This window comes from Chrysochloris asiatica, unplaced genomic scaffold (assembly GCF_000296735.1).
Source record: "Chrysochloris asiatica unplaced genomic scaffold, ChrAsi1.0 scaffold00074, whole genome shotgun sequence".
NCBI lineage: Eukaryota > Metazoa > Chordata > Mammalia > Afrosoricida > Chrysochloridae > Chrysochloris > Chrysochloris asiatica.
Window position 1 is genome coordinate 1,535,431 of NW_006408592.1, and position 17,745 is coordinate 1,553,175.

At 40.1% G+C, this 17,745-nt stretch overlaps 1 protein-coding gene across 1 annotated transcript in view; it reads right to left on the reverse strand.

The window, feature by feature from the left end:
• Positions 1 to 10,822, reverse strand: part of LOC102839951 (chromosome unknown open reading frame, human C11orf73) — a 64,586-nt gene extending 53,764 nt beyond the window's left edge. The window contains exons 1-2 of the mRNA XM_006864955.1: positions 10,605 to 10,822; positions 1,150 to 1,387 (exon numbers count right to left, since the gene is read on the reverse strand). Coding sequence (XP_006865017.1) covers positions 1,150 to 1,387; positions 10,605 to 10,634 — 268 coding nt within the window. The 5' untranslated portion in view covers positions 10,635 to 10,822. The remainder of the gene's footprint in view (positions 1 to 1,149; positions 1,388 to 10,604) is intronic.
• Between the last annotated feature and the right edge of the window lie 6,923 nt (positions 10,823 to 17,745).

Below are 17,745 nucleotides of genomic sequence, written 5' to 3' on the forward strand. Positions count from 1 at the left end.
TGAAGCTTTTTAAAAACCTTCCTTTAGCACCTTTAAGATATTATTCTATCATTTTTTTGTATTGTTCAGTTATAAGTAATCTGTCTTCTCTCTCTGGCTATTATTTTGTCATTATATTTAATAATCAGTACTTTCATTAGAATGTATCAAACTGTCTTTTTTTCCCTGCTAAGCACAGTCACAGAAAAGAGAAAAAGCAATTACAGAGTGATGATTTTCTTAGTTTTCCCAAAGACTGTTCAGAATTATTACCATGATATCTGTATTTAAGATTCCTGGTATGGTGTTGTGGGAAAAGCACTAGATGTTAACCACAAGGTCAGCAGTTCAAAACCACTAGTTGCTCCTTGGAAACCCTATACAGTGTTACTATGAGTCAGAACCAACTGGACAGCACTAACAACAACAAATGTTTTTTTTAAAAAATAGGCCAAACCAGTTGCTGTCAGAAGCCCAGAGAAGAACTGCCACAGAGGTGTCAAGACTCTAATCTTTGAGGGAGCAAACTGTCAAACATATTTCTCCCGCCCAGCAGCTGGTGGGTTCAAACCATCAACTAGCACTCAAGCACTTTAATCCTGTGCCACCTGAATTGCTTATGCTATACATAAAACAAAACTAAATCCACAGTCATCAAGTCGATTCTGACTCATACTGAACTATGGACAGAGTAGAATGCTCCAGAGGATTTGTGAGGCTACTTTACGAAGTAGAATGCTGCATTTTGTCCCAAAGAGTAGCTGGGGGGTTCAAATCACTTATCTTTCAGTTAGCAACCCAACACTTAACCCGCTGTGCTGCCAGGGGTCCTTATGCTACATATGTCATATGTATGCGTATAAGACATGCTCACTCACTGCACACGGTGGAGGCCCCAAGTAGCAATCCTGTAACTTTTGCATATAACAGAGACACCTGGGAAAATTATTAAAATATAGATTGCTGGACCCCACCCTCAGTTTCCGATTTAGTAAGTCTGTAGTCCTACTAGGCAACTGTGTTTCTAACAGGCTTCATTTTTTAAAAAGAGTCTTACACATTAACAACAAGAAAAATATAATGGAAACATTTTAAAAACCATATTTATTCCTTGTTATATTAGAAAAAAGTTTGATCAATATTGAAACTATTTTAGTATATCATTCTTACCAGATTTAAGACCTGAAATCTTGAAGATGGCACTTGGTTTCCCATTTGTGACAAATCCTAGGAGTTGCCACACTGGTATTCCATTTGAATCAGGATAGGAAAAGTAGACAGATCCTCCCATCCCCTCAGGAAAAGGGATTGTTCCCAGCATAAAAACTACAACATGGTTGATATTTTCATAATCAGGCAAGTCAAAGACAAATTTATCCTCTGCCACTTGCTGTGCAGCTGTTTGGACCTAGAAAATAAGAAACTAATCTTAGTTGAATATTTGATGAGTTAATTGTATAGCCTTCATACCACATAATAATCTATGTAACTAAATACAGTCAAAACATGTAATACTGGGTCAATCCAATATTCTACTTTAAAATTACCAAATATACCAGTAGTATCTTTAACCTTAAACAATCATTCCAACTCACCCCATGGCTCAATTTCCAGCACTAGTGATAACACTGATCACACCATAGGATGGCCAACCAGTGGCGATCTAAAGAGTAGTATTTACCAAAGGTCAGATTCTGAAGGGTGGGTAAAGGAGGAGGAAGGGAAATAAGAAACACAGGCAAGAAGGAGAATAAAGGGATTGAAATAGGGATGAAATGAAGTGTATGACTAGCTGAATGTAAAATTAATGATCTGCTCTGTAAACCTTCACTCAACTCATAATAAAAAGTTTTTTAAAAAACCATTCCAGGAACATATTATTTTTAAAATATAACTGTATTATATTAGAGAAGTGCCCTGAAAGGATCTTCCTTACATAGGAAACCGTAGCTTCAGACTAAACCAAAGCCATACCCACTAACAGGAGGATTTCCATGGCTCCAAATCTTTACAGAAACCTAGGGCCAACTTCTTGTATCAAAGAGTAGCTGGAAGGTTCAAACTGACACCATTCAGTTCACTGCTAAGCACTTTTACCACTGTTCCACAAGAGTTCTGATACTGTCAGAATGCCGCAAAAATAAAAGGTTGTTCAAATTAAAGCACACCTATGCCTTACTTTGTAGTTTGAAAGTACAAAATTTAGAGTAATGAGTAAGTAATCTAGAAATAATTATATAAAAAGCTAAATTTCTACCATGAATTTGGTTCATTTCATAATGTAAGTTTCCGTTCTAGAATAAAATATCAATTTAGAAAGAGGTATTATTTTGAAGTTGGAGAAACTACACTCATAAGAAAAATTCTATCATACTTTTATAAAATGCAATTGCTGATAACATCCATTAGCAAAAAATCGTTAATTTTTAAAGCACTCAGGTTGATAAGCTATCAGAGTTTGCCCTATATAAAGTGGGGTTTTTTTTTGTGTTTAAAGCTTTTATTGTGAATTGAATGATAGTTTACATGACAGAACATCAGTATTGTACTTATCCTATCATATTTCATTTCATTGCAATGATTACAATCCCCTCTACGTATCATCATTCAACAGTATTTGCTTCTATTCCCTCTGTTTTGGGGGGGGGGGATTTCCAGGGGGAAGGTTGATGTACATAAAAACTCTCAAGAATATATAATCATTTAAACAACCCAAGGACACACTCTGCAAGCCTGCCTCCTGGCCACCAGCATACAACCTTTTTCTTTCCATGAGTCTAGAGTCCTCAGCTGCTCTATCTCTCCATGTCATCATCTCTGCCTCCATCTTTGATGTTGCTGCTTCTCTGGATAGGGTCCCACATTCCACTCATGCTCTTATCCCTTGATGGTCCTAGGGTCTTCCATTCCTAGGATGTTAGATTAACGACTCCCCACTTTATGTTACAAAACTTCTACTTTACAGTTGTGACGATTGCAATTAGTCATGATAACAATTACTCACTACTGAATCATAAGAATCTTATCCCCATCTCCTTTCACCAGACCTGTCTAGACAAGACGAAAACTATTCAGTACGAATTTTACCTTCCCCCACCTCCCCCACCCCCGCACACTCTAAAACTAAACTCCCTCTTGAAAATTTGTAAGCCAGCCACTTTGTGCCTTTATAGCTCTCCCCACCCCCATTTTAGGTAGCCAGTGTCTAAATTGCCCATCCCTATCAACCCTGTGTATAGAAGGGATAGGTTTGACCCTTAATGTGAGGATTTCTTCCCTCTCAGTTGGTATTTTGAGCTACTACCTCCATAGATACAAGTCAAGTTCATTAAATTGTAGCAATTTACACTTGTTTCCTTTATCAACTTTCTTCATCTTCTTCTAGTAGAGTTTTGATCACCAAACCATGGAAGCTAAGTCAATAAGTACTATCTGCAAGTTTGGGTGTTCTTGTACATCTCTCCCCTCACTTCATATCAGCTAGACACTTCATTCAACTCTGGCCCTCCGTAGCTAGGTCCTTGTCCATGGGCTTGGAGTCCTCAGGTCTCACCATATTTTGGACCAACCAGCCTTTCCTCTTCTCCCTCTCATCTCCAGGTAGATGGAAGTCTCTGGAACGTGGTCAAACTCAGCTCATATCTTCATTGCTGCCTTCCCCCACTTCTACTCACCAGTGGACAAATGTGGTGGCCAGCAAGCTTACCTGCCTGCTCATATGTTCCCTTTAAATTTCAATCTTGGAGGGGGATTTGTCCTGAAGGGACTTGATTGCTAGCCTTGATGGCTTCTCAGGGAAAACTTGCTTGTTCTTATAGTATTCAATCAAACTGCCGTTTTTGTTTTTGATTTTTCCTGCTGGTTTTTCTTTCAAGAAGCATCTTCTGTTCCTCTAGCAGCTAAAGGAACTTTCTGTTCAGCTCTTTTACCTCCTTCCTTCTATTTGCTTTAGCATCTCTACACTGGAAAGCAAGTTTCAGAGACTCTTCTGATATCCATTTTGGTGTTTTCTTTCTTGTCTTCTTAATGACTTAAAAAAAAAAAAAAACAGAAATTTTTATATCCACAATTTAGTAATCTAGAAGTTCAAATTCAGATACAGGGTGCTAGGAGTCGAAACTGACTCAATGGCAATTAACAACAACTCTAGGGGAAAACTTTCTCTGTCAGTTTTAGAAGAAGGGTTCACTCTCTTCAGCTTCTGCTTCCTGGATCCTTGGAGATGTCCACGTATCTAGGCATCTATGGGTATTTTATCCAAACTCTACTTTTCTCCCTTGCTTATTTAATATCTTTTATTTTACTTGAGACACACCCTCCAGGAATCCTGTCTCATTAACATAACAAAGATACTCAGTTCCAAATGGGATTATAACTGCAAATATATTGTTTCACAGTCTCTTCTGATATTCATGTTGGTCTTTTCCTTCTTTCTTGTCTTCTTAATGACTTTTTGCTCTCTTCTTGTATGATTGATGTTCTTGATGTTATCCCACAACTCTTCTGGTCTTCGATCATCAGTGTCTAATGTATCAAATTTGTTCTTGAAATTATCTCTAAATTTAGGTGGGATAGATTCAAGGTCAAATTTTGGTTCTTCTGGACTTGTTTTAATTTTCTTCAGTTTCAGACTGTCAATTGCTAGTTGATAAGTCTGTTCCACAATCTGCCCCAGGCCTTGTTTTGGCTAATCATATGGAACTTTTCCACGTCTCTTCCCACAGATGGAGTTAATCTGATTTCTGTGTATTCCATCTGGTGAGATCCATGTGTATAGTCATCTTTTATGTTGTTTAAAAAGATGTTCGCAATGAATACGAATCGGACTGCGTACCACAAGGTCAGCAGTTCAAAACTACCAGCTGTTCCACGGGAGAAAGATGAGGCATTCTGCTCCCATAAAGATTTACAGCCTCAGAAATCCTGTACAGGGTCGCTATGAGTCAGAACCAACTCAACGGCACATAACAACAACAACAAATGAATAAGTCATTGGTCTTACAAAACTCTTATCATGTGATCTCCAGCATTGTTTCTATCACCAAGGCCATATTTCCCAATGACTGATCCTTCCTCTTTGTTTCCAACCTTTGTATTGCAATCACCAGTAATTATCAACACATCTTGATTGCATGTTGGATCAATTTCAGACTGAAGTAGGTGGTAGAATTCTTTCATTTCATCATCATTGACTTTAGTGATTGGTGTTTAAATTTGAATAATAGTGGTATTAACTGTCTGCCTTGTAGGCATATCGATATTATCCTATTACAGACAGCATTAAACTTCAAGGTGGATTTTGAAATGTTCTTTTTGATGATGAACCTTTCCTCTTCAATTTGTCATTCCCAGCATAGTAAACCATGTTTGCAGATTCAAACGGCCAGTACCAGTCAATTTCAGCTAATGTCTAGGATGGTGTCCTGGTATGGCGCTGTGGGTTAATGCACCAGACTGCAAAGCCACTTGAACTGCATAGGGTCGCTATGGGTTGTAACTGACTCGATGGCACTTAACAACAACAACATCTAGGATATCTTTTTTTCTTTTTTAATGTTTTATTGTGAATTATGTGATAGTTTACATAGGAGAACATTAGCTTTACATGCATCCTATCATATGTCGTTTCATCGTCATGGTTACAATCCCCTCCGTGCATCATCAACCAACCAAAGGGTATACCCTGCAAGCCTGCCCCTGGTCATCAGCACACAGCTCCTCTCCCTCTCTGGGTCTGAAGTCCCTAGCTGCTCCATCTCTCCACGTCATGGTCTCTGCCTCCATCTCAGGCATCACTGCTTCTCTGGGTAGGGTCCCGCTCTCTGCTCTTCTCCCTTGATGGTCCCAGGGACCTCTGCTCCTAGACTACAAAGTTAATCACTCCCCTCCTTGCTACAAAACGTCTACCTCTACATTTCCAACCCTCACAAGCAGTCCTGATAACAATTGTTCACTATTGTATCACAAAAGACCTATCTGCATTTCCTTTCATCAGCCATGGCTAGAAAGATTGGACACTACTTAGTGGAGATTCTACCTTCCTCCATGCCCTCTGGATCTAAGTTCCTTCTTGAAAGCCTGTAAGCCAGTCACTTCTTGCCTTTGTAGCTCCCCCATTTTGGGTAGCCAATGTCCAAGTTGCCCATTCTTAATGACCTTTTGCTTTCTTCTTTTATGATGCTCTTGATGTCATCCCACAACTCTTCTGGTCTTTGCTCTTTGGTGTCTAATATATCAAATCTGTTCTTCAGATGATCTCTAAATTCAGGTGAGTTATGTTCATGGTCATATTTTGGTTCTTGTGTACTTGTTTTAATTTCCTTGAGCTTCAGCCTGAACTTGCATATGAGCAATAGATGATCTATTCCACAGTTTGCCCTGGCCTTGTTTTGGCTGATGATATGGAGCTTTCCACTGACTTTTCCACAGATGTAGTCAATTTGATTTCTTTGTATTCCATCTGGTGAGGTCCATGTATACAGTCATCTTTTATGTTGTCAAAAAAAACAAATTCTCCAGCATCATTTCTATCACCAAGGCCATATTTTCCAACTACTGAGCCTTTCTCTTTTTTTTCCAATCTTTGCATTCCAAACACCAGTTATTATCAATACGTCTTGATTGCATGTTTCATCAATTTCAGACTGAAGAAGTTAGTTGTTGTTGTTAAGTACATGGAGTCGGTTCCAACTCATAGTGACCCTGGCACAGGGTTTCCAACGCTGCAAATCTTTATGGGAGCAGAAAGCCTCATCTTTCTCCCGCGGAACAGCTGGTAGTTTCAAACTGCCGACCCTGAGGTTAGCAGTCCAATTCGTAACCACTATGCTACCAGAGCTCCTTGAAAAAGTTAGTAGAAGGCTTCAATTTCATCATCACTGGCTTGGTGGTAAATTTGAATGTGTTGTTGTTGTTGTTAAGTGCCATTGAGTCGATTCCGACCCACAGCGACCCTGTGTAGGGTTTCCAAGGAGCAGTTGGTGAGCTTGAACCACCAAACCTTTGCAGCCTGACTCATTTGCCCACATGGCCATAGCAGGACTCTGAAATTTGAATAATAATGGTATTAATTGGTCTATCGAGTAGACATATGGATATTATCCTATCACAGACAGCATTGTACTTTAAGACAGATCTTGATATGTTGTTTTTTTTAATGTTTGTACAGTTTATTTATATGCTCTTTTTGATGATAAAGGCGACGCCATTCCTCTTCACTTTGTCATTTCTGGCATTGTCAACCATGTGAATGTCATATTCAAAATGGCCAATAACAGTCCATTTCACAGATACCTAAGATATCGATGTTTATGCGTTCCATTTCATTTTTGACAATTTCCAATTTTCCTAGATACATACTTTGCACATCCCATGTTCCTGATTATTAATGGATGCTTACAGCTGTTTCTCTTCAGTCTGAGTTGTGCCCCATCAGCAAATAAAGGTCTCTTAAGTTTTACTCCATTCACGTCACCGCTTGCTTTCAACCTTCATGTCACCACTTGCTTTCAGCTTCAGGGGCTCATTTTCCAGCACTATATCTGACAATATTCTGGTGCTCCCTCCATAATATCCCACCAGTTACTACAAAGAAAAACATCCCACAACATTTAAATTCAACTTTTTTTAGCTAGTTGTAGTAACAACTGCTCTAAATTAAATTCTCAAGAGACCAAGGCAGAGTATTCTTAAAATTATGTCCTAATTCCCTCTTTTGAAGTTTTCTGACCCAGTTTAAATATCAAAAAATAAACTCAAAAGAAGACTATATATTAACTATAAATCAACCAGCCTTGGACAACATTAAATTCAATTTCAACAGTTTTAGGTATGCATACATTTCAAGTCTTAGAAACCCTGTACAGGGTTGCTAGGAGTCGGAGCTATCTCAAAGGCACTTACCAACAACAAATAACCTTAGAGGGTATATAAAAGTATGGTACCTACAAGTCTTGAAATAATCATCAAGCACAAAATAAATATTTTAAGTGTCAACTCTGTATGTTACTGTTGTTAAGTGCTGACTCATAGCAACCCCATATAGACTTTCTAAGGAGCAGTTGGTGGGTTTGAACAGTTAACCTGTGGTTAGCTGTCCATTGCTTAACCTACAGAGCCACATCAGGATCCCAACTCTATAGAGGCCACCAATGGAGTCCTGGTGTGACGCTGTAGGATAAGTACTGGACAGTTAACCACAAGGTCTATGGTTCAAACCCAACAGCTACTCCTTGGAAACCCTATATAGCAGGGGTGGGGAACACCCAGCCCTCAGACCCCAGAAGGCCCGTGAAACCATTTGGTCTGGGCCTGTCAAGGCAACCACAGTTCCAACCATCACATTTTGTTTTTGTTGTTGTTCAGTATCATGGAGTCAGTTCCAACTCATAGCAACCTTGTATGGGGTTTCCTAGGAACAGTTGGTGGGTTTGAACCACCAACCTTGTGGTCTGCAGTCCAGTGCTCGTCCTATAGCGCCATACCATAAGTCCAGCCATCACGAGAGTAATTTAATTAAATATTTGACCAAATACATCAGGCTAATTTTTAAATTGATAATGTTGTATGGACTGTGAATGTTGTTATAAATTTTGGCAGAAAAAAGGTTCCCCATACCTGCTATACAGGGTTACTATGAGTCAAAACTGACTTGATGGTCCTTAACAACAATAATAAAGCTGTAAATCTGCATTAAGAAACTCCGATTCCTGACCTTAGGAAAAAAAGGTACTTCTTTTAGTTAAGAAAGAATTTTCACAGAATAAGAAACTAGATTCATAACTTTAGATGAAGTGGGATTTTCTGGTAACAGAGAAGTGTGGTAAAGTAGTCAGATACTGCTAGGTCTATCTGGCCTTTCATTTTGATTTATCTGTTTTGTTGTGTTGTTGTTGTTGTTGTAAAGTGCTGCCGAGTCAATTCCTGCCCATAGCAACCCTGTATAGGGTTTCCGAGGCAGAATGGTGAGCTTGAACTGCCAACCTTACGGTTCAAAGCAACTTTGCAGCCCAGCGCATTAACCCTCAGTGCCACATCAGGACTCCAAACTGTTTTAATAATCCAGAATTAAAAAAGTTAAATACTTTCCCTCCTCACCAAAACAATTCTTGTCCTAAAGGAACCTTAACTGATCATTCATTACAGATGTTAGATAACTAACTACAAAGGAGTTCTGGTGTAGCGCTGTGGGTTAATGCGTGGGCTAATGCGCCGGACTGCAAGTTCGGTTTGAACCACAAAGTCAGTGGTTCAAACTCACCAGCCACTCCTCGGAAACCCTATACAAGGTTGCTATGAGTCAGAACTGACTCCACAGCACTTTAACAACAACATGGCTATAATTAAATTATCTTCCAAAGTAGCTAATAACATAAGAGATATATAGATTGCACCTATTTTTGTCCTTTAAAAGCAGACACACATTTTTAACATCTCATCTGAGTTCCACACTCCTCCCAGGTTGGTCCTTTCATTATCCTTAGGAAGACCAGGAACAATAGTTTTCTCACAAGAATTAGCCAATTACCAGCATTATCACAAAAAGCTTACTACTTATTCAAGAGATGGAGCATCATGAGGTTAGTCTTACCGTGCTTTGATTTCAGACGCTACAATAATTCATATTTGAGGTTGTTTGGAATATAGTACATTATAAAAAACTGATGGAAAACTTAACAATTCAACAAGGAGCCAACAGTTACAAAAGTGAGGGGAAAAGGGAAGAAAAAGTGCTCTGAAAATGGATTTTTAGGTTGTTTGTATGAAGGCAAGCAACAGTCACCTTTAAAATTACCTAACAATTGCAGGTTCTGATCTCATTTAATTCTTAGAATCTGGAAAGGTGGGTTACTGTCTCTTATGACTAAAAAAGGAATCATGCTGTTCCCATCCTTCTGAAGTATTACAAGTATGGCTCACAGTAAGCTTCAGGCGTTTGTATTAGCCAACTTCCAACTATATAAAGCACATTTTACTTAGATAATGCCAAAGGGACCCACATGATGTACATTGCTCTATCACTTTAATTACCAGCTGCTCCGCGGGAGAAAGATGGGGCTTTCTGCTCCCGTAAAGATTTACAGCCTCAGAAACCCTGTTCAGGGTCGCTATGGGTCGGAACCGACTCGACGGCACTTAACAACAACATCACTTTAACTTAAGAAACAAGACACTGCATAGGTTATATTCAAATCGCAGGATCACGGTGTGCATTTAGTCAATTACTAATACTGTCAATTGCAGCAAAAGTTCCTCAACTGCAACATGGAAATGTTAATAACTCATCTCACGAGTTATGAGGATTACGCTTAGGTATCAAACAAGCGTTACATACAAGGCTGAAATGACGAGTAATTGACAAAAGCCATGAGAAGATGTACTTCGCCCATTGCCTGGTACACAACGGACGCGCGACAAATGGCAGCTAATGTTGTGATTTTATTCAAATGAATCTCCACAAAACTGGAGGCAAAATAGAGCACCCCGCCGCCCCTTCACACATCCAGGCAAAAAGCAGACATTCGAGGGTTATCCCGCAACATTCGCACCGGCGCACCCTCCAGTCCCGCGAGCTTCGCCCTTAGTATCCCGCCCCTTCTTTTGATATCACCCCGCCCCATCCTCACCAGCCTGCCCGCCACCAAGCAGCCAAACATGGCGACAACGGCTCCGCTGACCGGGCAGGGGCCCGAAGCCAACAACTAGAAATTCTGCGTCTACTCCCCTAATCCAAGAATCTTCTAGAACTTGCTGAACGGCGCCTGCCCCATCACTACATAGCGACTGGATCTGCGGCAGGAACGCCTTCTGCCCCCACGACCTCTGACACTTTTTCCTAACCAGCAACAAGTACTTCCGGGGCTTAGACACAAACGACTTGCGAGCGGTGAAACAGTGGGAAACTACAAATCCCAGGGGGCTCTGCGCTAGTTTCCAGGAAGAGAGTTAGAAAGATTTGCTTGCTGGGATGAGTAGTCCGGGATTCCCTATGCTAGCTGTCCGAATCCAGGTTTCCGAATACAGTGTTCACAGAAGTCACTAAAGTTTATGTAACATAATTCGAAAACATAATTTTTTCGCCCAACTTTTGCATGCATATGCTGTTAACTGCCGTAGAGTCTGTTCTAACTCATAGCGACCTTATGAGTTTGAACCACCGACCTTGTGGTTAGCAGTCTAGTGCTGACCCGACAGCACTCACTAGGACTCATGAAAATACGAAGGAACCCTTCAATCTTCAAACTGACATCTTTGTTCTCTAACACTTTAAAGAGGTCTTTTGCAACATATTTTCCCAATGCAATACATCATTTGACTTCTTGATTACTGCTTCCATGGGAGCTGGTGTGCTGCTGCAAGATAATGCACTGGACCAAAAGGTCGCTTTGAACCACAAGGTAAGTGGTTCAAACCCACCAGCCACCCCTCAGAAACCCTATACCGGGTCACTATGAGTCGGAACCTACTGGACAGCATTTAACAGTAACAGCAAGCTCCCATGAGCATTGATTACCAATCCAAGTAAAATAAAATCCTTGACAACTTCTATCTTTTTTCCATTGATCATTATGTTACTTATTGGTCCAGTGTGAGGATTTTTGCTTTCCTTGTGTTGAGGTATAATCCATATTTGCGGCTATAGTAGGCTTTGATCATCATCAGTAAACGTTTGCTTTCAGCAAGCAAGGCTGTGTTATCTGCATATGAAATGTTGTCAGTGTGTCTTCCCCTGCTGACACCACATTCTTCATATAGTCTTAGTTTCTCGTTTTATTTGCTCAGTATACAGATTGAATAAATATGGTAAAATTATACAATCCTAAAGCACATCTTTTCTAATATTAAACCATGCAGTATCCTCTTGTTCTGTTGGAGTGTTTTGTTCTGCATATTGACTAGTAAATAAATTATAGCCTCAGAGTTCTTTCAACTAGTTCTGATGTGAAATAAGTACCAGATTTGCAAGGTTGGTTTGAACCTCTAGCTCGGCTGTTCAAACTCACCAGCCAGGCGCTCCTAGGAAATCCTGTACAGGGTTACTTTGAGTCAGAACTGACTTGACATCACTTAACAACTGTACTACTTTTAATAAACTGTTTTGTACTTATTGACAACTTTCTTGTACCCCTTCCCAGCTGTATAACCATGATAAGTTATATATAACTCTTTTGTGCTCCAGTGTCCCCAATTGTAAAATAAGAATTTCCTAACCACAAAGTTAAAATTGACCAGCCACTCCTAGGAAACCCTATACAGGGTCGCCAAGAATTAGAACTGACTTGATGACACTTATCAACAGCAAGCTAACTATGAGGGTTAAATTAGTTGATATATATAAATCACTTAAGATGTTGTTGTTGTTGTTGTTGTTGTTAAGTACCGTCAAGTTGATTCCGACCCATAGCGACCTTGAACAGGGTTTCCAAGGAGTGGCTGGTGAGCTTGAACTGCCAGCTTCTTTTGCAATTCCACACTAGCCCAGCACCCTCCCTGCTGCAGGACTAGGTGCCCCCAGGGTACTTGTACAGAGGGGAGCATCAACAGCAATCTGCTACCTTCATTCTTGCCTCCTCCTGGACCTTTCCAGCCACTTATGGGCCTGTCTCTGAAAGGCTACCTCAAAATCTGCCTCAGTCTCCTGTTTCACACAAAGAGCTGCAATGGTGACTGGTCGGTGGGAATGGGACTGGCAAGAGGTCTTCTGGAAAGCTGGACACTTAGTTGTGAGGCTGAGAGACATGTGAGGCTAGGAGCTGAAATAGGAAGGAAACTTGGGTACATGCATAAAATAGTCTGATAGTGTATTTTTCACTCTTATAGTAAAAATAGCTGATAACTGAGGAGTATATATATAGAATTTAACACAGTGCATGGTAAGAAGTAAGCTGCTGAGTATTCAGAGTATTTTTATACAAATAACAAGCACACCATATGATTTTTTCAAACTGCAAAACGACCCCATACGCTAGCTTCTTGTGAGTGCTGTGTGCATTGCATGAGTGTGTGGGCATGTTATATGTGAAAAATACAGTAATAGTATAGCTACTATTGTTGAAAATGCAACAACTCTTGAAGTATGATCCCTGAATCAGAAGCATCAACAGACTGATAATTTGTTAAAATCGAAAGCTCTCTTGTCCTACCCTGCTGCTGTCACTGCCAATGAGTCGAATCCAACTCATGACAATCCTGTTGTATAGGGTTTCTGAGGCAGTAAATCTTTATGGGAGCAGAAAGCCTCATCTTTCCCTTGCAGAGTGGCGGGTGGATTTGAACTGCAGACCTTATGGTTAGAAATCTAGTGCTTATCCTACAGCACTAACAGGGTTCCTTGCCTTACCCTAGAACTACTGTATCAGAAACTCTGATTTAACAAGCTCTCCACATGATTTTAATGCAAGCTACAATTAGAAAAACACTTCTAAAAGGAGCCATGGTGGCACAGTAGTTAAGCACTCCACTGCTAACTGAAAAGTTGGTGGTTGGAAGCTAACCTACCAACCATTCCACACAAGAATGATATGATAGTTGATTTCCTTAAAAATGTACAGTCTTGGAAACCCTATGGGGCAGTTCTGCTCTGTCGTGTAGGATTGCTATGAGTTGGAATCAACTCATTGGTAATGTGTTTGCTTTAATTTGACTAAAGAAAATGTAACAGGTTGGATCTGTATGTGCTTCTTGTTGGGTGCCACCAAGTTGATTTCCACCCTATGTGTAACAGAAAGAAACAGTGCTCGATCCTGCGCCAGCCTCACAATAGCTATGTTTGAGGCCATCCTTGCAGCCACTGTGTCAATCCTTCTCATTCAGGGTCTTCTTTTTCATTAACCCTCTATTTACCAAGCATGCTTTCTCCTGATAATATGTCCGTAGTACAGGAGACTAAGTCTTGCCATCCACACTTCTAAGGAGCATTTTGACTGTAATTCTTCAAGATAGACTGTGGCAGCTCATGGTATATGCAATATTCTTCAACACCGTACGTAACTCATAGGTATCAATTCTTCTTCGGTCTTCCTTATTTTCTGGTCAGCTTTTGCACACCAGGTGATTGATGGACTGTGTATATGCTCAAAATAAAACAAAACAAAAAAGGCTTACTGCTACCGAGTCAGTTCCAATTCATAGCAACCCTGTTAGAACGTTTTTTGAGGCTGTAAATCTTCACGTGAGCAGACAGCTCTCTATTTCCCCAGCGGAGCAGCTGGTGGATCTGAACTGCCCCACCAGGGCTCCTTTTGTATATGCTTGTTGTTGTTCTTGTTAAGTGCCGTCAAGTCAGTTGCAACTCCTATCGTTCCTGTATAGGGTTTCCGAACACTGGCTGGTGGGTTGGAACCACTGGCCTTGCAGTCCAGTACTTATTCTACAGTACCACAGCATGGCTTCTTTGTATGTGCTAGGAACTAAGAATATTTGTTGTTGTTGTTGTTGTTGTTGTTAGGTGCCATTGAGTTGGTACCAATCCATAGCGACCTTATGCACAGCAGAAAGAAATACTGGCCGATCCTAGGCCTACCTCACTACTGTTGCCACACTTGAGTCCATCGATGCTGCCACTTGGCCAATCCATCTTGGTGGGGGTCTTCTCTTTTTCTCTGACCCTCCGCCTTACCAAACATGATATCCTTCTCCAGTGATTTGTTTCTCCTGACAATATGTCCAAAGTATGAGAGATGAAATTTGGCCATCTTGGGCTCCAAGGAGCACTCTGGCTGCACTTCTTCCAACAGAGATCTGTTGGTTCTTTTGGCACTCCGTGGCACTTTCAGTATTATCCTCCAACACCACAACTCAAAAGCATTAATTCTTCTATGGTCTTCCTAATTCATTGTCTAGCTTTTGCATGCATATGAGGTTATTGAAAATACCATGACTTGTGTCAGGCACACCTTAGTCTTCAAGCTGACATCTTTGCTCTTCAACACTTTAAAAAGGTCTTGTGCAGCAGATTTGCCTATTGCATTAAGTCCACATGTCTTTCTTTTCCCTCGACACCTTTATTTGAGGGAGTATTACTCGTGGTGTTCAGGCTTACCTTCACCCTTATACAAAATACAAACAAATAAGGCAAGGGAAAAAGGAGGACTTTTCCACATTGTCTGAAACTGATCAGAGATTCATTTAAGTAAAGATTTCTTAGCTCACTGTTCATTTATTCAATATTCCACTGAATGCCTACTATAGCCAGTGTGTTAAGCATTGGGGATTCAAAGAAAAAAGAAAGACCCCTGATGTTTCAAGATCCCCTAGCTTAGCACTGATTTTTTTAACATAAGAACCACAAGAATGTATACATTTGAGTGTAGTACTATACTGAGCTGGTGTGATCAGGAATATTATAAAAGAAGCAAAAGAGAGAGGAGCATTAACTCAGAAAGGCAGAAGTGCTTTTCCAGAAGACAAGCACAGAGACTAAAGAATCTTTACAGGAAGAGACAGACTCATCTTTCTCTGAGGAGCAAGTGATGATTTTCAACCACCGACCTTTTGCTAAACAGTCATGTAAACCAGCAGCTTAGCAAAAAAATTCAGAAATTCTGTTATTTAGCTACATCTAGAGAAAAGAATTTCTAATTAGCAATGTTAAATTTCTTTCTAATGAAGTAACATTTTTTAATCTGTGTTTCAGATTCACCTGAGGGAACTTTTAGAAAAATCAGTGTGGGACTCTGTCTTAGGCTGGGATTCATGGATCTGTAGTATGTTCCTTATATAATTATGATGCCCTTTCCCACAGACCAGTGTTTGGGAACCATTGTGTGACACAGATTTACGTTGGCACTGTTCTTGTTTTGTTATTAAGTGTGGTCAACTTGGTTCTGACTCATGGGAACCCTTCCGAGGAACAAGCAGCTAGTGGGCTTGAACCACCAGCCTTGCGGTGAGTCAGTCTAGCACTTATCCCATGGCGCCGCACCAGGACTCCACAGATTTATATACAGTCTTGATTGATGCGATGACTTGTACACCTGGACAATTAAATGAAAGGATAAATTAGTCTGTCTTATTCACTAGGAGCAGTCCCTGAAAAGAAGATCACATTTGGTAAAGTGAAGGGTTAGAGAATAAGAGGAAGACCCCTAGGGAAATGAATTAGCACAGTAGCAACAGCAATGGGCTCAGGCTTAGCAAGAATTGTGAGGTTGGCAAGGGACCGGACAATATTTCATTCTGTTGTCCCTATGAGTTGTTATGAGTTGGTGCTGACTCAGTGGCACATAACAACAACAACATGCACAAGGAGCTCACATTTTAAGAATGAGGCAAGAAATTACCATTTTGGAGGGTCCTTCATAATGGGATTTGCCCTCCAAGAGTTACAAACTTTCTGTTTGAGTCAACTGTATTCAGGGATTTGAAGACAATAATGAAGAACTCTTAAAATAGATTACTACTCAGAACTTGGATTATTAAAGACCTTGATCTGCAACTAGGCTTTCAGAAAGATAAACCAGGCCTTTTCTATAGAAAATCTTAACCATTTAAAATAATTTTCCATTGAATAAAACAACAAATGACAAAGATAGTATTGGGGTCAACTCAGTGTGATACACATCTCACAATCAATGGTGTGCTGATAACCCATAATGTAATGGTTTCAGAAACAGAAATACTCTCAATCACTACACAGAATGTAGTAAAAATCACCCCAGAATTTTTATTTAACACCAAGCTAGGGTAATAAGGAAAGTAAAATGAGTCTGCCATATTCATTGGAAGTCTTACTCTGTATCAGAGAATAACCTCAAAATACCAAGAATCTCTTTAGAAATCCACCAGTTCAATTTCAAAATGATAGTCATGTTCCACAAACCACACAGGGGAAACCCACAGTGGATAAATGAAACTAGGGCGAGTTATAACTGTGCTGTGTTAGAGCTTTGGTCTCTGATGAAAGAGAAACAAATTCGCATTTTTCACTTAAGCTTTTTTTTCTGACAATCTAGGTCTCACTCCTGTTGAATCATCCAAATGAGTCATCTAGAGTCTTTCCCCTGTATCAAAATGTTTCAAACTATAGGCTGAGATCCATTAGTGGGTTGTGAAATCAATTTAGTGAATAACACCAGCACTTAGAAAAAAAAACTAAACAGAAAATATCAAAATGTATCATACATGGTAAGTATATTGTTTCATGGAAATGTTTGTCTGTTATGTACATCTGTGTGTGACTGGAATATATGTAATCATATGATGGACTGCCTTCCAAAAGGTTTTTTTTCCTGTCAGTAATGATACCTTACCTAAACATGAAAGGAGCTCTGGTAACATATTGGTTACCAGTCGGGCTGCTAACCTCAAGGTCAGCAGTTCGAAACTACCAGCAGTTCCACGGGAGAAAAATGAGATTTTCTGCTCCAGTAAAGATTTATAGCCTATGCTGGGTCACTATGAGTTGAAACCAACTCCATGGCATACCACCATCACCAACACCTAAACCTGAAGATGAAATTAATCAGGAATGATTGTCCCTTTGCCTCAAATAAGAATTTAATTCTTTACATACTTCTGGACAAAGTACGTCAGACTTACGCCCTTCTCAGACTGTTGCTTGAAAAACAAATTAGACTTAAAAAGCAAGTCAGATTGGCTACCCAAAATGGCAGGGCTACAAAGGTAAGAAATGACTGGCTTACAAGCTTTCAAGAGGGAGCCTAGATCCAGAGGGCATGGAGGAAGGTAGAATCTCCGCTGAATAGTATCAAATCTGTCTGGGCGGGGCTAATGAAAGGAGAGGGGATAGGTCCCTTGTGGTACAAT